The sequence below is a fragment of the Camelus ferus genome, chromosome 12 (genome assembly GCF_009834535.1).
Source record: "Camelus ferus isolate YT-003-E chromosome 12, BCGSAC_Cfer_1.0, whole genome shotgun sequence".
In the NCBI taxonomy this organism is placed as follows: Eukaryota; Metazoa; Chordata; class Mammalia; order Artiodactyla; family Camelidae; genus Camelus; species Camelus ferus.
In genome coordinates, this window is record NC_045707.1 from 39,552,252 (window position 1) to 39,578,395 (window position 26,144).

General features: G+C 44.4%; 1 protein-coding gene across 1 annotated transcript in view; it reads left to right on the forward strand.

The window, feature by feature from the left end:
* NT5DC3 (5'-nucleotidase domain containing 3) overlaps positions 1–26,144 on the forward strand; it is a 55,969-nt gene that overhangs the window by 13,544 nt on the left and 16,281 nt on the right. Inside the window, exons 2-9 of the mRNA XM_032493459.1 lie at positions 9,875–10,059; positions 17,783–17,857; positions 18,318–18,373; positions 20,522–20,612; positions 21,743–21,880; positions 23,422–23,482; positions 23,911–24,013; positions 24,157–24,258. Of these exons, the coding sequence (XP_032349350.1) occupies positions 9,875–10,059; positions 17,783–17,857; positions 18,318–18,373; positions 20,522–20,612; positions 21,743–21,880; positions 23,422–23,482; positions 23,911–24,013; positions 24,157–24,258 (811 nt within the window). The remainder of the gene's footprint in view (positions 1–9,874; positions 10,060–17,782; positions 17,858–18,317; positions 18,374–20,521; positions 20,613–21,742; positions 21,881–23,421; positions 23,483–23,910; positions 24,014–24,156; positions 24,259–26,144) is intronic.

The following is a 26,144-nucleotide window of genomic DNA, read 5'->3' on the forward strand; positions in this document are numbered from 1 at the left end:
TGTATTATTAATTATTCAGATGAGTAATTCTATTTGTCATGGATTGCTTTTCCCTGGAGAGGGTGCAAAATATCTAAAGTAATGGAAAAGTGAAAGCTGCTTTTGAGATGAATAGATGCAATAAAGTGACTTCTGAATTGTCCCCCTCTGGGGGCACGCCCACCTGGTGGTGTAGTGTTTCTTGATCTCGCCCACTGCTTGTGATGTTGCTCACTGCAGGGCCTGTGCTTTATTACTTATTTTTTTCGTAATCCTTGCACAATGTCCTGTACAGTGTCTGGCACATAGTGGGTGTGCAGTAAGTGCTTACTGAAAAAATTCCTGAGACTTTAGTGAGTGGGAAGACCAACTTACAAAAATATTGCTTGTTGTATGATCCCGTTTATATAAAATTCTATAAAATGTAAATGATTCTGACCCAAAGAACAGCAGTTGCGTGGGGATGGGCAGGGATGGAGGGACGGAGACGGGTGGGATTCAAAGAATTGTGAGGAACTATTTGGAGATGTTAGATGTGCTCAGTGTCTTTATTTTGAGGATGGCTTCATAGGTGTGTGTGTATGTCAAACCTCATCCACCTGTATGCTCTATGTGCAATTTATTATATATCATTTGTATGTGAATAAATCTTACATCGTAAAGACAAAGAAATAAGGGAAGGGCTACGATTTAGCCTGGCTTGAGGCTGGTCCCCACCCGTGGAGGTGGGACACTGGAGGTGGCCCAGTGCAAGTCCGGTGTTCTCGTCTGAAACAGCTGTGGTGGGAAGGTCGGGTGGAGTCCTGGAAGAGCCCAGAATGTGTGTGTTTACCCATGGGGAAAGGTCATTTCTTATCTAAGGGTTGGGGTTGCTGGGCAGGTAGCCCCATAGACGTTCACTTTGTAGGGAAAAGGATGCCTAGGACACTTTGTTTCACCTTGGCATCTTTTATTGGGCTGTTGTAAAAGTGATTTACAAGTGAATCGTTCTTGGAGATACTGGAGAAAACAGTTTCTGGCTAAAAATAGTTGTTTTAAAATCTCTAAGGTCTAACAGTAGCATGCTCTTATGAATTGTTTGATTCTAAGTCACACTTGCTACTCAATTTTATTTCCCTGACTGTAACTAATTATCAGCTGAAAGGATATTAAGTGGACACAATCACATCAAGTAACACTTGTTGGCACCAAACAACATTCTAAAGATACATGTGAAACCTGTGTTATGGTCAGATTGCTCCTTAGCATGTCAGTTGCACCAGAGCAAATTCACGTTTTTTTCAGAGAATGTGGAATTATCAGTAGCAGTAAGTGACTGGACTTTGCCCGGGTCTTACTTGACAGAAGAAAGTTGTAATGGGGTGCAGTTTGCTAAGAGAAAATCATCTGTAGTGGGGGTTGTCTTTGTTGTTGTTGTTGTTGTTTGAATTGGCAGTTTTAGATGAGCAGTTTAAGGGTTTAAAACTTAGATATGGAGCCTTGAGTTCACTTGTGGAAACAGTGGGGGAGATGCAAACACTGCTTTACCTTAGAAACAAAAGGTCCTTACACTTTTATTTTCTCATGTATTTTCAGTCTATAGGTATACTTTTAAAAGAAATTTTGAAATATTGTTTTCAGTCTATGTATTGAAACTTATCCATATTGACTTTAAAAAGAGAATTTGAAGCCATGTTAAGTAAATATGAACTAGTTCATAAAGTATTTTGAATATTTATGAATATTCATGAAATACATGAATATTTCATCAATATGAAATACATGAATATTATGAAATAGAAACAGGAGTTAAGATTTGGTCAAATTAGGGGAAATAAATATTTAAAATCTGCTCTAACTTTTGTTGATGTAGGAACATAGAAACATGCTTTGAGCAAAGGAAGGTGACCCCGAGCTGGTAGGCTTGCCTCATCTTCATTTTCCTCCTGTAAAGGTGGATAGTAACTGGTGTCTCATGTTAAGTGGGGTCCATGTGCATCGCTTTGTACGGTGCCTGGCACACAGCACATGCACATACTTCCTAGCCACTAAAATGCATGTTGGTCCACTGAGTGCTGGGAAGATTCACAGAAGGGTTGGTGGTGATTGGTACAGGCATTCCTTGGTCTGCAGGGGATTGGCTCCAGGAGCCCGAGAACACCGGATGCTCAAGTCATTTATGTAAAATGGTGTAGTGTTTGCATCTAACCTAAGCACATCCTCCTGTACCCTTTAAGTCATCTCTAGATTACTTACAGTACTTAATAAATGTAAATGCTGTGTAAATAACTGTAAATACAGTGTAAGTGCTGTATAAATAGTTGCTTGTATGCGGCAAATTCAAGCTTTGCTTTTTGGAACTTTATGGAAAATCTATTTTTAAAAAATATTTTCAGTCTGCAGTTGGTTAAATTTGTAGATGTGGATGTGTAAACCACAGATATGGAGGACTGACTGTAGATGGGGAAAAATGGAGGCTTTTATTCTGTTTTTGAAGCTCTGAAATTCTCTGGGAAAAAAAGTTTCTTTTCCCCATTTTTCTCCTCTTTTCTTCTTCAGGGGCTTCGTACCTTCATATTCTTTTTTATCTAGGACAAGAGCTTGAAGTCTAGGGCATATGCCGAAAAGAAAAATTCTAGCTAGTTAAATAAAGAAAAATGTCATCTTAATGTCTCTGGGATTAAGTTCAAAAAATTGAACTTCAAGGATTTTCAGGTGCATTCCAGCTTTTCCATTTGATCATTTTCCTTTTACCATGTTTGGTCCCTGAGTTCACATATCTGAGATGTGTTTGGGCATCCAGTTGGAGTAGGTTGTCCCCCAGGTTTTGCTTTTTAATATAACTGTAGTGAAATCTTTGTATATAAATCTTTATCCACATCTCTGAATATTTCCTTAGTATACATTCCTAGGAGAATTACTAGGTCAAAAGGCATGAATATTTTTAAAAGGCCCTTGTTTCCTATGGCCAACCTGCTCTACAGAAACGTCAAAACTGATTTGTACTCTTAAACAGCCAAGAGCTGCCCGGTCCCAACAGCAGCACCAGCTCTGTGTTCTGCCATTAACAACAGAAAGGGGGGAAACCCCACCCCCTAAAAAGCCTCTTACAAATAACAACAATAGCAACAAAAATACCACTGCAGTCTCAGGAGAAAAATGGCTTCTTAGCCAAGTGACACATGCTTATCATAGAAAAAAATGTAAGTGAAGTAAAGCCAGTAAAACCATTTGTACTCCCACCTTTCAGCGAAAGCTACTCTTAACTGTCTAATTGTTTTAATTTACTTTTTAAAAAATAATTAGAATGGTTGAACATTTATTTTTTTTATCCATTTAATTTCCTTTCTTGTGAGATATAGCCTTTATCTTTTTATTTGTTGGATTTGTATGGCTTTTTTTTAATGTTAAGGATATTAAACTTTTGCTGTTTATCCTTTGTCTAATATAACTCTTCCCTCCAAAATTCATGAGTTTTTGATACACAGATGTTTAGAATTTTTATATTATAAACCTGTTGATATTTTTCTTTTGTGATTTATTCTATGCTTTTATTTAAATTTTATTTTCTATTGAAGTGTAGTTGATTTACAATATTAGTTTCAAGTGTATAGCAAAGCGATTCAGTTATACTTACATTCCTTCCACATAGCTAAGCAGTGTTTATTTACTTAAACAAGGAAAGAGAATATTCCAATCGACTTTTATTCGTCATTATTCAACTACAGTATATTCTGAAGAACACAGAGTAGCACATTGCCCGTCTTGTTGAAATTAGGGCATATGAAGGAGAATTTAACATTGAGAAGATAGAATAGAGTCTAAGTGGGGACTGCCTTTGATGCATGTTAAAAGTTGAAATTTGTAGACAGTAAGAATTTTGAGTGGTTGGATATCCTTGAAATGAACCTTTAGTTCATTTTAGTTAGGAGTCCTTTAGCTGCAAGCAATAAAAATAGAAAACCCAAGTCAAACTGATTTAATTTAAGCAAAAAATTTAAAAGAAATGTTATGGACTTGTGCAGTTGAGAGACCCAGAAGTGGTACCAGCTTCCGGCAGGACTTGACCCAAGTTCAGATGGTGTCGCTGGGTGGCTTCTCTCTGTCTCTTAACCTTGCTCTCTTCCCCACAGCCTCTTTTTCAGGTTCTTAGAGGTGGCCCCTCATGTCTCCAGATTTGTATCCTCTTAGGTCCAAGTTTAGAAGAAAAGAATGTCTCCTCCTTGAAATTCTCCTACAAATCCATACATTTCCTTGATTGGACTCACCAGTTCACTGTGGCTGCAGGGACATGTGGTGGTGATTATCGGGAGGGTGGCACGTGCCCACCCCCAGACTGACCTGGGTTGGTGAGGGAATTCAGGGGTTCTCTCCGGCCAAGTCTGTGTCACGTGCTCTCCTCCTGGAGTTAGGGATGGAACTTCCCCAGGACTGTACAGTCTGAGTTTTGGGGAGGAGAGGTCTCCCAGAGAAGTTCAGCACACTGGAGAAGCAGAAGGAGTATCAGTCAGGTTAGGCTAGGTTATGCGGCAGTGCCAGCCCACCCCCACCCCCCATCTCAGTGGCTTAGTATAGCAACTATACCACAGTTTATTTCTCACTCATGCAAAGTCTGCTGGGGCCTCAGGCAGCTCTCCGGGGCAGTTGCCCTCTGTGTGGTGGCCTAGCCTTCCAGGCTTCTCCATGTTGCGGTGTCCCCATAGCACAGGTTTCTGTGACAGACACCGCAGGGAAAGGGAGTGTGCTCTGGTTTGGTCTGGAGGTGACGCGTGTCACTTCGGCCCACAGTCTGAGCCGGAGTGGGGGTGAAGGGAGAGTTGTAATCCTTCGTGGGTGCCGGGAAGGAGAGAAGGTGAGCAGCTGGTGCGCACAGTCACCGTTTACCACAGGCTCCCCGAGGCCCCCGGTTGGTCGGGCCCATCCCTCTCGCCCCTCCTGTCTTTGTCTGACTTGCTCCTGGGGCAGTGCTGCAAGCAAGGGATGTGTTCCTTTAGAGCTTCCCAGTGCTGTGTCCCCAGGGGCTGAGTGACAGTCATGTTGCCTTTCTGAGGACGTTAGGAATATTCCTCGACACGATCCAGGCCGTGGATTTCTACCAGCACTGTCCCCACACGCTGCTCTTTGAGGCTTCAGGCCTTCATTAAGGGAGAGTTGTGCTTTTCTGAACATTATGGGGCATGAAGTATTTGGCAAGAGTTGTATTTCCCAAACTCAGAGCTTTACATGGTCTAAAAATCTTTCCTTAAATAAGTGGAAACTATCTGACTTCCATACCTAAGTTCTGATTTCATTCATAGTCTCTGTCGGTAGTAAAGATAAAATTAAGGCAAGGAAGGAGTTCTGTGGCGACCTCACAAAAAAAGAAAAAAAGAAAAAAGCCCCAAAGAACAGAAAGTGGTGCAGCAGCTATAGAAAACAGTATGGTGGGTCCTCAAAGAATTAAAAATCAGGTTAGCGTATGACCCAGGAATCCCACTCCTGGGTGTGTGCCCCGAAGAAGTGGGAGAGGGGCTCACCCACGTGCTTAGCAGCGTCGCTCACAGGAGCCCACAGGTGAAAGCAACCCAGGTATCCATATGTCATCACAGGTGAGTGGGTAAACCAAGTGTGGATATACATACAATGGAATATTATTTAGTCTTAAAAAGGAAGGAAATTCTGGCATATGCTGCAACTTGGGTGAACCCTGAAGACATTGTGCTAAATAAAACCATTCATAAAAGACCAGTACTGTATGATTCTCCTTGTATGAGTCAGATTCATAGAGACAGAAAGTAGAATGATGGTTGCCAGGGGCTGGTGGAAAGGGAATGGGGAGCTAGTGTTTATTGGGTACAGAGTTGCAGTTTTGCAAGATGAAAAGCATTCTGGAGATGGATGGTGATGACCGTGACACAGCAATGTGAATAACTTTAATGCCACTGCACCGTACACTTAAAATGGTCAAGATGGTAAATTTTATGTTTTGCATGTTTTACCTACCACAAGAGAAATAAACACAAAACCCCAGAATGCTTCCAGATTATTTCTGTGAGTGGTCTCCGCCTGGTCCCCAGCACTCCGTGGGGTAAGCAGGTGGGTGACCGGACGCTGGTGTGTGTGCCGTGGTGCCCAGTCTGCCACGCTGTCCCAGGGAGGGCGTGCACCTCCCGGCTCAGGGTGGCTGCCCTGCAGCCCGGCTCTGGTCAGAGCTTTGGGTAGAGCAGCAGAGCTGTCTCTCCGCGTCTCTGTCCTCCTTGTGTAGTCTTGCTGTCATCATCCATTAGGCGCAAAAGGAATTGCTCTCCACATTCGAACCCACTCTTGTCTCTGCTTTGGGTCAGTATGTAACTGACTGGTCAAGGGCCCTTCTGTTTACACTCTAGAGTCCATGGTTTAGACAGACCGTTTCTCTCTCTGAGTGGTTGGCATTCTTTTCTTTTGCCTTGTAATGACTTGCTTTTATCCTTAGCACTTTTTTAAAGTGGTTGCATGGGGTGCCGAGATCCTTTTAAGCTGCTGGTGTTCCTCGTGTGTATTTTGAGTGATGACAAATTAAACATCTGAGCTTTCCGGTAGTGATGTTCATGTGATAGATACACCTTGAGCTTTCATTCCAGTGGGGTATTAATTCCTGGGCAGCTTTTGGAGATGTGCTGACTGTTAGCACCATGTGCCTTCAGGGTCATGTTTCCTTGAGGGCTTCGCATATTCTCAGATAGCAGAAAGGGAGATACACTTGATTGCCAGCACTGTTTCTAAATGGAAGTTCTCATGTGAACAGCTTGTGAGAGCTTCGCTTGGAAAGGTCATCTGTGAAAGTGGAGCTTTTGGTCACCCTGTAAGTGATCCTGCCTTGCTTACTTCATACGGACAATGCTCTGTGGTCCTGTCTGGACAATGACATCATCCGCATTGGCCCATTGATGATGTAAGGCCCCAAGGACTTCGGTGGTGGGTGCTGAAGAGCTCAGGACTGCCGGGTTCTTCCTTCCTCATGGCTAGTTCTTGTGACTGTCTGCCTTCAAGTTTCTTAGAATGCTGCTGTATTTCCTATTCTCAGATGGAGGTTGTTTGCAAAACAAACAAATGAAAGCCAAGGTTATTATCTCATTGATTTTGACAGAAAGAAACTAGTGAAATGGAATATTTGGTGAATCTCAACTATTTGGATTTTCAGTGGACTCAAGTCATACCTAGGTTGTCAGTGGGAGAGAGAAATTCATTCATTCATTCATACATACATGCATACATTTGCCTCCTCTGGACGTTCTGTGTGGGGATGTAAAGGCTTGGTTTTAAGTTAGTGTAACATGGCATCTTGCCTGCTGACTATGAATAGGTTTCAGGGGTCAACCTCCCTGAAGTTTTCTTCAAAATTTGTATGTATATTTTGGGGAGGGGAGAGGATTCTTCATGGCCTCTGTGAACTTCTCAAACGGATCCATGCTCCAGAGCTGTAAGGAGCCTTCTGAAACGCTCAGAACACCTCGTTGTGGCTGGCACAGTCCTCTGCCTGGAGCTGTCACCCTGTGAGATGTAGTACTTTTGGAATATGTCAGGTGGCCCCTTAGAAGTGGCTAATGTGGGCCTAGTGAGAGAGAAGTGGGCAGGAGGGAAGGAGAAGCCCTGTAGACTCTGTTAAGTGTTGGAATGTGGAAGGATTGACTCCCTTTTATTTAGAAAATAACCGCACCCTTCTGAAATGCTTGTTCATTCCCATAATCCTCAGGAGGACTGTTAAGAGCATAGATTCTGAAGCCAGACTTCCCAGGTTCAAATCCCAGCTCTGCCAGTTAGTGGTTGTGTGTCCTTCAGCAAATTACATCATTTCCGTGTGCCTCTAGCATCCTCATACCTAAAATGGGGATAATAGAGCATTTGCCTCATTAGGTTGTCGTGAGGATCGAACGGGGTGATACAAAGTACTTCTGAGCACGTAGTGCGTAGCCAGGGCTTAATAAACATTAGCTCTGACGATGGAGCCAGGAGGTGTCCTTAGTAATGTAAAGAGTAGTAAAATAGAGACAGTTCAATATTAGTAGTAAGATATGGACAGCTCACTTTGTGTGTGTGTGTGTGTGTGTGTGTGTGTGTGTGTGTGTGTTGGTGGTTTTGACTGCCTTCAGCATTTGTCTACTGATGAGCTGTTTTGGGTCAATTTTGGTACCTAAACATCATAAAAGGTGAAAGAATGCTGTCACATATCCTTTTATCAAAATGGGAAGGTCTGTGTTCTTGTCACAAAATGCTGCATGATGAGGTTCTTTGTGTTAAATGACTTCCTGTGCAATGACTGGATGAGAATATCGTATTTCCTTTTTCTCTTTAGAAATATATTGTGCCCTCTTTGATTCTAATTTTCATCTGGGATAATATGGTCATTGAAGACCCATAGTCTGAGATTTCTCTCATGTGATCAATTTCTCTGGATACTAGACTCTAGTGAGCTGCTTTCTCTCTCTTTGCATTCATCTTCTGACTCATCTAGTAATTGTGAAATTTATTCTGTCAGTTTTATGCTTTTTGCCATTATGGGTGGAAAATAGAAAGTTACAAATTTTCAACTATGTTCCATGAAAGTAAAAATATGACTGCAAGAATGGTATCTTCAGACTTCTTTAAATGCCCTCCTGAAAATGATGTATTTGGGCAGTGCAGTGAGGAAACTGAAGAGCAGTGCACTGATGATTTATTTCACTGTTGTTAAGCTCTTGGGCAATCTTCTGTCATTCTCCTGCTTTCTTAACTTAGCCTTTTTTTTTTTTTTATCATAGGTGGGAATAATTGATAGGTAACGATGAAATAATTTCTGCAGTGATAAAATAGCAAAATGTTTCAAGATGTTGGGAAAATAAGATCACTAACATCCTGTACTGCATCTTAGAGTTTTGAAAGAGTCCAGTGGACTCATGGAAGTTGTAAGGTAGAATGAGTTTTGGAAAACCTCCAAGGAAAAAAAAATAAAATTCATGAAATAGCAATCCTTATAAATAGAACTCAAAAAAGAAACTCAAACTAACATTGGACGGTGTGCTGGGATTAGTCACGCTTCTTATAAACCATCTGAAGGAAATAATCTGAAAGACAAAGACTGATATCTGAAGATACTTATTGCAGTGTTTTTTTTTAAATAGGAAAAAACCTAAATGGGTAACGTAGAGTAGGTTACAGATTGATGTACCTATTATATACCAGAATTTTATAGAATGGTTTAAAGTCATATCCTCAGAAAGTATATAATGATAGAATACATTATGGTAGATCATTATATTTAGAGTGTCATACAAAGCTGTATATACAGTGTGAAGTCAACCGTGTACACTATATACATAGTACATTATTGGCAGTAAACACATAGAATGTTAATAGTTTTTTTCCTAGGTGATGACATGATGGGTGATATTTAAATTTAATTATCTACGTGTTTATCTTCTAAAATCTGTAACTGGCATGTATTCTTTCTTAAACAAAACAAATCTTTATGATGTCAAAGCAAATATATTTTTTGTAACATATAAATAAAATATATTTTTATTAAGATATTGTATGTGTATATCTTTACCCCTTTAAAGTTTCCCAGTGGTTTTTATTATTCAGAATAGCTGTTCAACCATCACTAATCAATTTTAGAACATTTTCGTCACCTCAAAAAGAAATTCTGTGCCCCTTAGCAGTCACTCCGTTTCTCCCTGTCCCCCCCAGTTCTAGGCAACCATCAGTCTACTTTACATCTCTATGGATTTGCTTATTCTAGACATTGCATATAAACCAAATGATACAACACGTAGTCCTTTGTGACTGGCGTCTTTCATTTTGCACAGTGTTGTCAAGGTAGATAGAGCTCATCACTCTTGCACTTTACTCATTTTTTTCAGGAATCATACTAACCTTTATTTGTCATGTGGTATAATGTATTTTTTCCCTTTACTTCTAGAATTAGTTCCTTCGATTATGAGTAACTTGTTGAATCCAGATGCCATCTTCTCAAACAATGAGATGAGCCTGTCGGACATTGAAATCTACGGCTTTGATTATGATTACACCTTGGTGTTTTATTCAAAGCACCTCCACACACTGATATTTAATGCTGCTCGGGACCTTCTCATCAACGAACACCGGGTAAGAGCGCGGGGACGGCACAGTCCCCCCACCCCTGTCGGCGTTTGGGGACCAGCCTTGGGCTGACCTGGCGCCTGCCTGGCGCAGTAGGCGTCGCTTAGTAAAGTGTTGCTGAATGAATGAGTAGATTTGGTTCCATTCCAAATGACTCTATCTGGAAGGTAGTTTTTTAAAATAACACTTTGGTGAGGTATGGTTAACATGTGAAAAGCTGTACATATTTAATGTATATAACTCAGCGAGTTTGGGGACAAGTATATGAAACCATTACCACCATCAAGGTCATAAACTATCCATCACCTCCCAAAGGTTCCCCCTGCCTCTTTTATTATCATTATTGTTATTTGTGTGGATGATGTGTGTGTGTATAGTAAGAACGCTTAACATAAGATCTACCCACTTAATCAAAGTTTAAGCATACAGTATGATATTATTAGCTATAGGTACAAGGCTCTATAGTAGGTCTCCAAAACTTACTTATCTTGTCTAACTGAAACTTTGTACCTGGAAGATAGTTGTTTAAAAAAAACTTTAGATGTCTCTTTGACAAAAGACCTGTCCCAGTGTACTTGTTAGAGGAGATTCAGCTTTTGACGTTTGTCTTTCTCACAGAGCAGTGACATGATTTCTCCCAAAGCCAGGTGAAGTGGCAGCCTGCTGAGTTCTGGTAGAATTCTTCAAGACATAGGCAGTATTTTACCCTCATCACTGAGCTGAATTGTGTTCTTAGTTAAAGAATATTCTAATATCTTCTGATGTGTAGTATTATTGAGAGCTTATAATAAGGAGGTAAAAAAAAGAAACACTCAAAACCAAACATGGTTTTTCCTAGTCTAATTTGAGTACGTATCCCAGGAACTAGGATGAGACGCCTCCTCAGAGGTCACCTGGACCAGTGCCCTTTGAGTGCCGCCGACAGGAGTCCTGAGATGTGTGACCAGAGGGCATCACTCCAAGCGGTGCTCTGATGTGGGGAGATTCTTCCATGGGCTGAACAGTTCTGCCCTCATGCAGCTTTTACTACTGATACCTTCTCTTTTCTTCATTTATTCCTTCACACATTCCTTCACCCTTTACTGAGTGCTTCCTCTGTGCTGAGCCCTAGAGCAGAGGCAGGGAGGATGGAGGTGAGTAGGACACAGGTGCTGGCCTTGGAGAACCAACAGTCCAGGGGGGACTCCACCCTATAGGCAGGTAAATTATGAAGCCACCTGCTGGAGGCCTCATGGACATCTGAACAGAGAGCTCTATGTGTGCAGAGGATGGTTGGAACAACTTTCTCTGCCTGGGGGAATTGAGGAAGCAAGAAGAGGGTGATATTTCAGAGGAATCTTGAAGGAGTTTATCAGTGCGGGTGGGCAAGGGGGCAGTTGTCACCTAGAAACCTAAATCATGGAAACTGATGTTTTATACTTGACTATTTGAGCTACTGGCTGGGTATTATATGGACCAGCTGTTATGCGCTCTAAGACTTCTCTTTCCCCAGTTGGATCATTCCTGGTTTTTCCAACGGTCCTCATTCGGCCTCTCTCCTAGTCTTTTCATTGTCTTGGTCACCTTCCTTTGTGTGTGCTCTGGCTTATCCCTCTCAAATGTGAGGCTTTGGACTGAAGATGTTCCTGAAGGTGGGGTCTGACTAGTTTAGATGAGAGGGAAACCATCATCTCCCTGGTTCTGGGTGTCATTCTTTTATTAATGCTGCTAAAGTTTCACAAGTTTTGATCCTCACTGTTTGATGCAGTATTATCTCCTGATCCCCTCAGCTTTTGGTTATCAGTGGATTTAATAAGAAACTCATTTGTCCTTATTCAAAAATGCAGAAATTTGCCAAAAATAACATTGCCTTCAGCCACCAAACTTTCTTTAGTTATGACCGCTTTATAAGAGGTAAACCCATCTAGCCGCTTGCCATCCAGCTGCGCTTGTCCATTTGTGTTCAAGAGCCTCTTCTCTTCCAGGCAACACACAGTCTTTCCCCTGGACTTTGAGGGTGGAAACAGTTAGGAAGAGTGAGGTGGTCCTGCCCTTGCTCTCCTGTACGCCGGTGTACCCCATCTCCCCCCAGAGCGTCAGCTGAAGGGGTGTGTCACTCGTGCTGGCATTCTAGTCCCAGGTTGTTGGCAGCATTTGCTGTGACTGACAATCACTTGTAAAATGAAGCTTATTGTACTAATAGCACCGTAGGTTGGTTGTCTGCTCGGTGCCAAAAGCTCAGGTTCTAGGGCCTGACTGCAGGTGTTTGAGTCCTGGCTTTCACCTCTTATTTCTTAGGTAGTCTTGAGCAACTGACCTGATGGCTCTGGGCCTCGGTTTCTTCCTCCGTGAAATGGGCACAGTAATAGTACTTTTCTGACAATGTTATTGTGATAATTAAAGGAGTTAATTTATGTGAATTGCCTGGCATGTAGAAGACACTCAAAATGTTAGCTATTGCTACTATTATTTCTAATCTGTGTGGCAACCCTGCAAATAGATATTGTCTGTTTTATAGCTGAGCAAACTGAGGCTTATGGAGTTCAGCTGGTAGGTCAAGGCCACAAGCCCAGTAGGAGGCAGAACCAGGATTTGACTTAGATTTGTCTATTTCCATGGCAGAGATGCTTTCTCCTTTAATTGCGTTGCCGCTTGTGGGATTAATAACACCTTTTCTTCCTACCCTATGGGTTTATTATTCATATGAAGATAAAATATTCATGAAGATGAAAAGTTTATGAAATTTGGGAGGAAAGAGTTGAAATAGATGGAAAAAAGGTGCAATCTCTATGATTAGAAAAGCTTCTATATTTAAGGTCATTGAAATTTCATTCCCATTATGTCTGTTGCTTTGATGAAAGAAATATGTCATAACACTAATTATATCAGGCATATAAATGGAAGCAATTATGCTTATGCGATTTTTCTCTTGTTTTGGATTTGAAAATAATTCTTCCAAGACGCTGTTGGAAGCATTGAGTCTAGTGCCATTTTTTCCTGCCAAAGACTGCAAGTACTTGTAGAGATGAAAGGCATCTGCTTTTGAGATGCACAGTAATAGAGCAGTAAGTTTCCAATTTAGCATCTTCCCCAAAAGGAAATGTAAAAGTTCCAACCCCTTCATAATTACCCTTTCTCTTTTTTTTTCCACAAGAACAAGTGTTTACAAAAATGGAAATAAGTATCGGGTAATAACTGTATCTGTGTATTCACTTCATACGTCTAGCAAGGGGTAGAAAGGGGGTGTTAGGGGAGTTCTTGATTTTATCGCCTGGATTCTCACACTCATCAGCGTTCCTAATTGTTAGTGGGCACTGATGTTCACCCAGGTTTTCAAATCCAAAGCCTAGCAACCAGCTCTGACCCTTCCCGCTCTCCTCTGTTCTACCTCTGATCTCTCAGCAAATGCTACGGATTCTTTCTCTCTTTTTTAAAATAAACCTTTCCTTTTAGAAGAGGGTCAGGTTTACAGAGAAGTTGCGAAGGTAATGCAGAGAGTATACCCCACGCCTGGTTTCCCCGAATGGTAACATTTTACATTACTGTGGTGCCTTTATCACCACTGAAGGACCAATATTAATAAATTGTTACTGCCTAAAGCCTGTACTTGATTCAGGTTTTTTTAGTTTTTAACCTAATGTCTGTTTCCAGGATCCCATCCCGGACATCACACTGCACTTAGATGTCCTGTCTCCTTGGGCTTCTCTGGGCTGTGAGAGTTTCTCACAAGCTCCTTATTTTTGGCACGCTTGATAGGTTTGAGGAGTACTAACTAGTTGGGTGCTTCTTAGGCTGCTGCTTTCTTGGGATTCTTCTGATGTTCTCTCATGTTGAGGCTGGGGTTGTGGACTTGGGGAGGAGGAGCACCGACGTGGGGTGTCATCGTCACCACGTGGTACCAAGGGTGCAACCCCTGGCCCGGCTTTCCCCCACAATGCTGGCCGTGATCATCTGGCAGAGGTGGTGTTCGCCAGGTCTCTCCACTGTGAGGTTAGGCTTTTCTTCCTGTCTGTGCTGGACTTTCTGGGGGGGAAGTCACTGCACAGCTGCGAGCTCTCTTTTCACTCATTCGAAATGTGTCCTGTCTCCATCCACTTCTCACCTCCCCTGCTGCCACCACCCTGCTCCAAGCCACCATCACCTGCCACTGATGGTGCAGGAGCCTCCTGGCTGGTCCCCTGGCTTCTCTTCTTGCCCCTTCATCCATTCTCCATTTGGCAGCAACAGGGAACCTTTATTTAAACATGAGTCATCTCACTCCTGGACCCAGAGCCCCCTCCGGCCTTCCCATCACACCTGGGTGACGTAGATGGCCTCCTGTGCTCCGGTCTCCCAGCCTCCTGCCACCTGCCCTCGCTCTGCTCCGGCCACACCAGCCGCCTTGTTCTCCGTGAACCGCCGTGCATGCTCCTGCCTTCCGGCCCGTGCACTTGCCAGTTCCTCTGGTGTGGAACATCCCGCCTGGCTCCGGGCAGCCCGAAGCCTTGCTCCTCTTTTTTTTTTCCAGCTCTCTGGACCCCTGTGCTGCATTCTTTCTGTAGGACTTGTCACTGTGTGCCACTGTACCACATGTTTATTTCTTTATGGTTGGCCTGCCCACCATAGAATGGGACTTCTTAGGGGTAGAGACAGTGTCAGTTTTGTTCACTGCCATGTGCCCAGGCCTGGTCACAAGTACATGCTCAGTAAATACTTGACATATTCATTGCGTTCCACCATGAGTTAGAGTATCGTTCTTGGGGACTTGCCACTCTGATGCAGGCCATTTTGCCCTGGCTTCATATTTTGTGTGGGTTTTGGAGAGCTTTGTTTTTATACCCTTCTGACCTGCCTCTAGTTAGAGTCATAATTTAGGTTACTTTCAATGTCCAGCTGAGACCTCTGAAAAATGGATATATTTACAGGCATCTGGCCCCTGGGAACTCACGGGCAGTGTTGTAATGTAGAGGTTACGAGCTCTATCCAGAGCTCTGTAGTTATCTGGGAAGGGGCCATGTGGCCAAGCTGCAGAATTCTCGGGGAATTCCTTGGTTCTCTGCAGTATTTAAGTATTAACTTTGCTTGAAGCTGTAAAGAACATGTCTGTAGCAATTTAAGGGAGAAACCTTGATTTTTCTTTGCCTACACACACTAGCCTGTCCAGATTGCACTTGGAACTGGAACAGATCCAGGTACTGAAGGAAACCAGACTACGCCTAAATCAGATTTTTAATACAAATCCCGAGTAAAGGTCTTTTATTGTTTATATTTCTTCCTGCTTTTAGAGACACTGGTATTTTCGTGACACATTGGGTGAGTCATGTTCTTCTGGCTGGTGGGAAGTTTCTAAACTATGAGGAGTCCAGAAAGTCTAGCCATAGGTCATTGGAGACACATGTTACCTCCTGGCTGATGTGGGAGCCTGTGGCTTCCTTGACCGGATGGTGCTGTTGGCGGTATTCCGACCAGAGTTGCCGTGTGTGCGCGCTGGGAAGGGGCCATCATGAGGACTGGGTGTGTGATGGAGAATCACAACTTACGGGCGGGAGTGGTGCATAGAAATCACTCCAGTCCGACCATTTTACTTTCCATATGAAGGAAGAGGCCTGGAGGTTCAGTGACTCTCACGAAGCCCACCAGGGGAGGAGCAAAGGCGGGAGAGTGGGTCCAAAGCCCAGGCCTCCCAGTTCCCGGTCCAGCAGAGCAGCTCGGCCTTGTGGGGCGTTTGCCGTGTGCTGGGCGCTGCCCGACTCCTCGGGTGCGTCTTTTGCCTTAATCCTCTCAGCGTCCACATCGTTAGGGCTCTTGTTGTCCTTACTTTGGAGATGAGAAAACCGGGGCTCAGAGAGACAGATGACCTTGCCCAAGATCACCTGGCCAGCACATGGTAGGACTAGAATTTGACACCTGGTCCTTCAGCACCGGCGCCTGTTTCTTCATCACCACTTTGTCCTGTCAAGGCTCTTCTGGCTGCTTCTGTCAGTTCTCCGGGTCGTCCTCTCTAGTCTCTGGACTGTTTGAAAAACATGGTGGATCCGTCAGGAGTGGCCCCCTGAGAACACACAGGGAGAGTGACAGGCAGGGTACGTGAGTGGGAGCGGGGCCATATCTCCTTGTGTCATCTGTGTCCTGCTGGGGAGTCCGGATGAGCCTTGTTTGGAAAGGAGCTGCCAGACTTCCTAGCGGTCCCCGTGCAGAGATGGGTGCTGTTCCTCGTATTCACGCCCCGTCTCTCAGCTGAACCAGCCAGCTCCCCGGTGCCTGGGAATCCTTCCCGCAAACTCAGCACCTGCTGTCGCAGAAGCGAAGAGCATGTTGTGTGGGGCTCGGGATGTGTTCAGAATTAATTACAGGGTGGTTAGAGGTGGATGTGGGTGTGATATGGACCTGGGCTCAAGTACTGACCCGACCATTATTTATCTTTGTGAGCCCAGGCAAATTCCTCGACTCGACTCCTGTGATCATTCGGCTTCGTGTTGCTGTTGTGAGCAGGAAGTAAAGTCCCGTAATGCACCTGGGACAGTATGTGGCACGTGGCCATGGCTCAGGCAGAATGCCTCTCTCTCGCGCCTCATTTTAAATTTCTTCCTCCTGTCCTACCCCTTATTCATCACTCCTGAGTTTAAAAGGAGATTCTAGAGGTGGGAAGTTCCTTAACCTCACTCAAGGAAACAGGACTGTGGTGCTGTGTGTTGGTGGTGTGTGTGTGTGATGTATGTTGGTAAAAATGCAGGACCATCCACAGTGTGCAGAATTCTTGGAAGTACCCAGGAGTGAAAATAGCACTGAATGATTTCTTGGCACACATGGCAGGTGATAGATAAAAGAGCCCAAATGTGACATTTGACTCAGTGCTTCCTGCAGCTTAGCTTGAAAACTTGCTGCGTGTGGTTCAGCCTGGTGGGCCCAGGAAGTGTTCTGGCACACACGTGACCCTGGCCGTGCCTGAGGAGTTAGCAGGGCAGCCACACGGAGAGGTTTCCTGCATCAGTGGTTAGTTGTCTAGGATTTTAGGTGAGCAGTTTACATCGTGACTGGAAGATCCCGGGGATGCAGCCTCCCCAGACTCAGGAGTGGATGTTCTGTCCTCAGGTCTGTGCTCTGAGGACAGAGGGGGGTGGGGGGACCTGACTGCCTGCCCCACTGCACCCGCGCTGTGTGGCCCAGGCCAGGTTGTTTCGTCTGGAGCCTCTGGTGTCCCATCTGTAAAATGGGCTTGGTGGGTCCTGCTGTGCAGCTCGGTACACTGGTGCTATCAGTGGGTTACTGGTGTTCTAATTCTGGGATTTGGGGAGAAAGGGAAGGACTTTGATGCCTGCTGCAGTGAATAAGGAGGAGGCTGGGATTTTTGTGTAGGAAGAGGGACAGGACTAGAAAATAGCGGGGAAGCCAAGCTGTGTTCTGAAACAGCCTTGGAGCTGTAACTGGGAGCCATGCACTGAGAGAGGGTGTCTCTAGACCTGAGTGGGAGGGAGGCTGTACTGATTGCTGAGGGCAGGGGGCAGTTAAGGCTGGAAAAGTTGGGGGGGTGAGGCCTCACCTGTGCAGGGGCAGATAAACAAGGAGTGGGGTGGGCAGGAGGGAGGGCTCTGCGGCCAGGAGGCACTTGGTCTGGAAGTAGAGGGGCGAGCTGTGGTCTGTCCCTTCTGACCCCAGCTTCCATCAGAGTGCACCAGCCACCTCGGCCTTCATACAAGGGCCAGATGTGGACGCTGTCTTGAACTTAGTACATCGTTAGCTGCAACGTGTTCCTTCCTTTCTTCCTTCCTAGTATCCCGTGGAAATCAGGAAGTATGAGTATGACCCAAACTTTGCAATTCGTGGACTTCATTATGACGTGCAGCGGGTAGGTTTGATTCTCATGTTTTTCTACAGTTTCACTTGTTTGGGAATAAAATGTACTCTGGTGCTTTTCCTTGCTGAACATGTAATGGATTTTAAATTATGTTCTTTGGGGCTGCAGAACTAAATTATCCAAAACATCTTTGGGTGAAGTCTTTTTTGAGAGACTGTACTGGAAGAGCATGAAGGCGTTTAGCCCCTGGGAAATACGGCTTATTCCCAGTAGCCATTTTTGATGTTTTGAGGAGGAGCTGGTTGTCATATCTTTTTTTTGCAGACAAGCCATTTCCTTAATGAGTTGCACAGTTCTTAAATCAGCAAGCAAACCTTTCAGAATCATACAGTGAGCTTCTTTGTTTACGACAACTTAATGTTGGTAGGATTTACAGTGACACCTGGAATTCTCATTAAATATGCGAATTGTTGTGCATTATTTATCTGTGGATGTGCTTATGTCTTTGAAGGCGGTGTTGATGAAGATCGATGCTTTTCATTACATCCAGCTAGGAACTGTTTACAGGTAAGAGTAAGAGGAGGTAAATTTGATTCACCCAAAGTAACCAAGTGGCTTTGAGTTTCAAAACCCACTGACTGTTTAGGGATGGGGGAGGGTTGCAGTGTTTGTATCTGTGAATCATTCATTCATTTACCCATTCTTCCCTCTTTCAAGAGTATTTATCAGGCCTATTACCATGTTAGATGCTAATGCTTTGGCTTGTACGGATGTCCTCAAGGAACTTGGGGTGTAGGTGGGAAGCCACCCAAGTAAACTCATCAGTAAGCGCCTTGCAGAGTGACCCAGGAGACGATGGACGTGTGCCCAGACCGTAAGGGAGCTCTCTGGAGGGCTCTCGGCTCTGGAGGTGATGGCCAGCCTGCTTAGTGCTATCCCTCATAAGCACACAGGGTCGTGTAAGATAATTTTTGTTTTGATTTCAGCGCTGGTTGAGGCTGCATTCAGATGCGTTGTCTGCCCGAGCCTGTCTCTAGCAGTTCCGTGTGCTGTGGGCACAGCCTCTTGCAGAATTCAGCTGACTGTGACCCACTGAGCTCACCGTGTCTCTTGAGCTGCTGACATTTGTTTACTTCGGTCTTAACGACGCAGCTCTTGTGGCCACGTGCCTGTGGATATGTCTTAGAGGTAGCATGGCTTCCCAAGGACTAGGCAGTGCCTAGTCTGGGGGCAGAAAAGTAACTCACCCAGCAGAATCCCTTTGATTTTTATATCCTCTTTCTAAGGGTTAGAGTCGTAGGGGTGTTCACCCCTGACTGCTGCTACTGTAGCAAGAGCTTTTTTCCAAGGTCACTGTCTTGAATGATCTGGTTTAGTCTTGGTGTCTGATTTCTGGAGCAGAGACAAAGGGAAGTTCAGTGCTGTGTTGTTTTCAAAGGCCAGTAGTTGTTACAGGTTAATCAAGGTCGGGGGCAAAACCTCAGTGAATCCCCTTAGATAGTTTTCAAAGTAAGATAAGGGTGGAGAAGGAGAAGGCTGAAATGATACTTTCATTAAAGCTACGTGTCAAACATAAATTTTATTTTATATGTATTTTAATCTTGGCCAAGAGATTTTGTATAAGCAGCCTGTTTGTATTATTTACAGTCCTGCCGTAGTACAGCATGGTGTTCCCACTATTCGTTTTGTGGTTCCCTCACCCCTGGTGCCTGTTTCTTAGGTGCCTTCTCCTCTAGAGAAGTGAGTGGGGGAACAGACATCTCCCTTCATAAGATTCTAGAGGGGCGGTTCCAGGTGAGGAAATCCGAGACCGTCAAGGTCCAGGTGGAAGTACCTGCTCACAGCGCTGGTGGCAGAGGCAAGGGTAGAAGCCAGGCCACTCAGACTCCAGCCTTCTTTTTTTCCCTGTGTGTGGAGGAGCTGGATTCATTTGCAGGTTCTGCTGTGGATTCTGCTGCAGCTCCTGGAGGCAGGCAGGTGGTGGATGTTACCCTGACTCCTTACGGACGGGGAAACTGGCCTTCCATGCACGTGCGGCCATTCATCCCAGAGGCGGTGGCAGGCGTCCTGCCTGCGTCACGGGGTTTAGTCCACCTGAGCCTGGTGCATGACCTTTTCTACCTCATTACTGACCTTAGAGTAGAGTGTCAGAAGCAGGAGGATGATGGAGACAGAAAAAGCCTTTCTCTCCCTGATGTATTAAAAACATCAAAAAAAACCCCTCAAAAACCCACCCAAGGCAAGGCGTTAGGAGGCCTTGCACCTTGCGGAAGGAGACAGTGTGATGTGGGGATTTTGAAGAGCCAGGAGGCCTGGGATCCAGTCCTGACCCACCACTTTCTGCTTCGGTGACCGCAGGCAAGGTCATGACCTTTCTGTGCCTCGGTTGCTTCTGCTGGAAAATGGGAAGAATGATAGTGGCTCCCTCCAAGGACTGCCGAGAGTGACGTGAATGACTGTGTGGCCTTCCTGTCTGCACCGGCAGGTGCCGCGCGGCATCAGCTACCCTTTCCCCTGCTTGGCTTACCCGCAGAATGGTAGTAATCATCATAGCAGCACCTCACCTGCTATTCGTAGCAGGTACCATGGTGGCACATCCCACCTCCTTGTGACAACAGTGTCTCGCACCCCAGTTGAGAAATCCCAGCCGTTGCTGGAAGTCTCACCATTGCTCTCTCTGGTTGACGCTAACCGCCCCGCCTGTGGTTTTCCCAGAGGCCTGAGTGTGGTCCCCGATGAAGAAGTCATTGAGATGTACGAGGGCTCCCACGTGCCTCTGGAGCAGATGAGCGACTTCTACGGAAAGGTACTGAGACGTTACTTATTTATTTAAAGCAGCCTGTCTTTTTCCTTCTCAAAACTTGGCCTGGGAGCTTTTGGATCTTGAACTGCTTGACTCTCTGGCTGCTCATAGGGAATTGACAAGAGAATTTGGGACTGTGTTTTGAGAGACCCTCGATTTGGGAGAAATTAGTCTGTTGGTCGCCTCTGGGTTCATTCATGAAAGTGCTTGTTTTGCAGCCCTTTGTCCCTAACTGATGAAGGCTTCTCACACCTTCATCAGACCCACCCGTTTGCTGCCACCTCCCTTGGTGTGTCTCCACCTTCTGGATTAAGTCACTGGGGGTCGTCAGCTTGGCAGCTGTCGCCTCTCCTGAGATTAAGGGCGGCAGGTACCCTGTGCCTCAGGGAAACCTCTCCCTTTCTAATTTTTTTTTTAAACATCTTTTTATTGTGTTATAGTCATTTTACAATGTTGTGTCAAATTCCAGTTTAGAGCGCAATTTTTCAGTTATACATGAACATATATATATTCATTGTCACATTTTTTTTCACTGTGAGCTACCATAAGATCTCGTATATATTTCCCTGTGCTATACTCTCCCTTTCTAAATTCTGTGGTCCTCTTTGCTCTCAGAATTTTTGTTTCTTATCCTATTAGATGTGCTGTCTTGTTTGCATTGTCAGATAGCAAGGAAGATGCCTAGTCAGCTGGTAAACTCAGTGTAAGTCGAAGGCATTCAGAGAAAGACTCTTTTCTAAGCTCCCATGTGGGCTGTCTGTGGAGGGCTCACATTCAGGAGAGTTCAGTGGCTTTTTATGCCATTCCATGTCCAAGAATCAATGTGCCAGCTTTCCTCTGTGCTTGATGAAAGAGTGTGGTCTGGAAGTGGGATGGAGGAGTGTGGAAACGAAGGGTGGTTAGACTCTGGGGAGAGTCAGGGCTTGGCTATTTCAGCTATGCCTGGAGAGAGTCAGCTCTGCCGTGAATGACAAGAAACAAGGCGAACACTGTTAGCTTTTTATTGCTAGAATTTTCCCATTCTTGGGGGAGGGAGCCGGGTTGACAACCAGCACCCCGGGTGCAGGTTCAGTCGCCACCTCCACCTGCTGCGGAGTTGCCTCTGGTGCTGACGTGTCCCGCCCTGCCCGCAGAGTTCTCATGGGAATACCATGAAGCAGTTCATGGACATCTTCTCCCTGCCCGAGATGACCCTGCTGTCCTGTGTGAACGAGTACTTTCTCAAGAACAACATTGACTACGAGCCTGTTCACCTGTACAAAGATGTCAAGGTGGGGTCGACAGTGGGGGTCGTGATGCTGTGTTATGTTAGGAGAACTGGACATCAGTCAAATTTGTTGTTAAAAGAAGAGGTTACTTGTACTGTCATCTGAATTTCCATGTGCATATATACACACACCACTTATACAACTTTGTGTATGTTTTAAAATTTGCATTCATGTTCACATGTGTTTGTGGATATTCTCATTTATTTCTAATATATATATATATTTAAGCATCTATTTACATGTAATATAAAAAGATCCATATTTACAAACTACAATGTTTTTATTATGTATTTAAGACTCATTTTAAATATTGACTGCCCTGAATCATGGGTTTTAGGAAGATATAGGATGAATTATAGTTTCTCAATATCAGTCTGTTGTTATTTGAACTCTATTTAAATATTTAGTTTCTGTTCTTTTTGCTCACACAAATACTTCGTCTCTAAGAATCACTTGTAGTTATGTAATAACCCTTTGCATTCATGAGGAAAGACGTTTCCTAGAAAGTTCAGTTTTTACTTTAAGTATTATTACCACTAATAGCGAACTCATGTAGTTTCCTGTGTTCCTGGCACAACTTTTCTGAATCGTTTATCCATACTAACTAATGAAATTCTCACAATCATGCCCTGAGGTAGTGTCATGCTCATTTTACACAGATAAAGAAATTGAGGCACAGAGAGGTTGAGTAACTTGCCCAAGAGCATACAAGCTAGTACAGAGCAGAGCTTGGATTCCAGACCTGAAAGTTGGGCTCTGGCTTGCTCTTAACCTCTGCCTTCTGCTGATGTGAAGTTGAAACAGGCCTGTGCTGGCAGGTAATGGAGGGTGAGCTTCCAGTGCAAAGGTGCTCATTCCTGACAGTAAGCTTCTGCTAATTTCTGAAGGCTTATGGCCCAGATTTTCCTGCAGCCCTGTCCTTTGCTACAGGCGCCAGAAAGTTTCCTTGGGCCTCCAGGAGTTCCCGCCTTCTCAGAGCCACCTGAGAGGGGCTGTGCTCTGATATCTGCCAGGCGTCTGGCTGCTGCATCCCTGGGCACTTCCCTGCGTCTGCCAGCTGGACCGCATCTCAGCCTGACTTGAAAGCTCCTTAACAGTTCCTTGCCTCTCTGGTAGCAGTGAGAGGAGGCTCCCATCATTGGCCTCTGCCTCTTTTTCTAGATCACAGAACCTGCTGTTGGGGTCTAGAGAAGGGTGCAAAGATGCAAAGAGCAATAATTCCCTTTGTCCGCATGACCTGGAATCATTTGTTTGTGATACTGCATATAAATTACTGTTTATCCTGTGGGGCTCTTTTCAGAATTGTTCACACCAATTCTCCTCTAAGTGACTCTTGAAAGTTGCTTTGGAAACTGCTGCTATCACCATGGAAACTTAAGTTTCTTCCCAAGGGGCTGCCTCTGATAAATGGACCGGAATTTGGATTTCATTTAGTGCTCAGATTGTCTGCCTTCAGCCGACAGACGTTATCCCAAATGCCGTTTCACTTGCACTCAGGCGATCTTAGCTGTTCTCTGACTGATTGAAAATGTCTCTCTTGACAGGATGCAATTCGGGACGTGCACATCAAAGGAATCATGTACAGGGCAATCGAAGCAGACATTGGTATGTACCCGACGTTATCGTGAAGACCAGCCTTTCCCTTTGCTGGGTCATCCTGCAGGCATTTTACTCTCACTCCACGCGCTGAGCAGGGGCTGCAGGACCTCTTCTGAGTACAGTGCAAGGACTTTGCATCCTTGTATCTCAGTTGTCTCCCTCCCCTTTGTCTCAGAACTTGACATAATCCCAACTCAAAAGGAGAGGAGCTGGCAGCTGCAGCCACTTAGGTTTTTCCACTTAGAGTAAGGAGAACAGGGTCTTGGTTACGGATGCACTGGGTACCAATACACCGCTCTGAATCAAGTTCCTGAAGGCTTTTCTTCCCCCAGCTGCCGCAGACGGTGCTGGACCCGCCTGCCCCACTTAGGAAGCACTTGCACACGGACTGATTTCACCCTGGATCTGAGTGTTCATTTTTCTCTTGCTCTTAGATAAGTACGTCTGCTATGCCGAGCAGACCCGCGCGGTGTTGGCCAAGCTGGCTGATCACGGCAAGAAGATGTTTCTCATCACCAATAGCCCCAGCAGCTTTGTGTAAGTTCTTCTGCGTTTACTTACTGGCTTCGGGCTCACTTCCTATATTCTGTGTATTTTAGAAGCTAGAAATTTGGAAGAAAAAGTCACAAGAATGGTTAACCCCTTTAACCTTAGACTAACCGGCTGGCATGTTGTTCTAGGGACAAAGGGATGAGGTATATTGTTGGAAAAGACTGGAGGGACCTGTTTGATGTGGTCATTGTGCAGGCCGAGAAGCCAAACTTCTTTAATGATAAGCGGAGGTAAGTGTCTGTCTTTCTAGGGTCTAGATTTTCTTCATTTGCTGCTGTGAATACTTATTTGTCTAGATGAAATCCAACTGGAAAATCACAAGCACCTAACATTATAGCTTTTGATTTTTAACCCTTCGAGCAAGTAATTGCAAGGAAGGTGGGATTAGTACATAGCAGACAGCTTGTGCCTATTGAAATGGTGTAATTCAACACAGGCTGCTTCAGGGAGTTCAGCTTTAAGAAAACGATCGACAGCAATGAAAAATCCAAACTTAATTACCAACACAGTAAATTAGATCTCATGATGCAGACACACTGTGAAGCATAACAAAACAACAGCAACAAGCACCCCCCCCCCCCCCGTGCGTATCTCTTTAAATAGAGCTCTGAATGGTTCATTGACGATTGCGGTTGGATTTTGCAAAACTTCTCTGCAACACAGGTTTTGCATCAAGTACTCTCCAAAACTTTGATGAAGTCTTTCTGCCATAGTAGCCTTGGGAAATAGAGGAATGGGGAAGTTTGGGTTGTGATGGTAACTGGGTGTGCTCTTAGCGTACAGTGACTTGGGGTCAGGGGTCCTAAAATGTCTTTTAACCTGTGGGACAGACCAGTTCACCAAGAGTTCATCCCCGCCAAATGTCAATAGTATTGAGAGTTACTGCACTAGAATTATAAGAATAATTCGTATTTGTTTAATAATGGCCTGCTTTTGAAACGCTTTTGCCTCTCATTTCTCTATTTTGCAGTTGGTAGTCATGCAGCTTTCCCCTCCTCTTTGCTAGGTGATTAAAAGCATCATAATTTGGTGCCTTGTAGTTAGTGTTGAGTGGGCTAAATTCCTCTTGTGATGCTAAATTCCACTTTTCCAAGTGTCACAGTTACTCCTGGAAGAGGAGGCAAACCCAAGAACTGTGTGCAGAGACTGAGAATTCAAGAGAATGCAGGGAAAGCTAGAGTGTTGATCAAAACCAGCTGTGAACACTGGCTTGCTGCTTGGTCACTGATAAAACGCTCTGCTGCGTTTTCTTGTTAGATTCCAGGGGGTGGTCAGGGGAAGGGCCACATCTCTCCTTTCACCACAACCTCCTCCACTTTGTCATGTTTGTAACAGTGGCAGAGCAGTGTCCTAGATTATTTTCCCCGGGGGTCCCAGCACAGCTCTCTCCCTCACTCGAGGTGCCTGGGTTAAGAATCCTCCACCTGTGTTCATCCTGGTGTTATTTATAATGATGAAGGGTGGAGACAACTTAAAGGAACTTCCTAATGAGGGGATATTATGCAGTTATTAAGAGTATGGTATTTGAAAAAAAATGCAACGGAATTGTTTTATGACTGTAAAAAGTGATGTATGAAGACCCCCTAATCACAGGGGAAGTTGCTCACAGCATTGGAGGAAAGAAGATATATGTCACAACTGATCCTCATTTTAATTCATAGAAAAGAGAAAGATAACAGATACATAAAGACTGAAAGCCACGGAAATGGTGTTTCTACCTGGGTACTGGAATTATGGGTGATTTTCCTTTTCTTCATCTTATTTTTCTGTATTTTCCAGAATTTTTTGCAGTGAGTTTGTATTTTTCTAACCAGAAATGCAATCCAAATAAATGTTGCCTTAAAATGAAAAAGGACAAACAAACCTTGTTTTTTTGGATTAGTACCTCCAGGGTGAGAAACGAGGCCTTTAGTCTTACACCCCATCGTAAAATAAAATGCCCGGTTCTCTGATGTGGTTTATATCTAGAATGCTTGAATTTCAAGTGCAAAGCTAGATAAATGTACTAAGCTTTATTTCCATAAGCTTTTTTTGTGCATGGTCAAACCAGCTTGGGAACTCTGGGTTAAAGGAAGTTTCTTTATAAGCAGGCTTTTTGGAACCATCAGTAACTTTT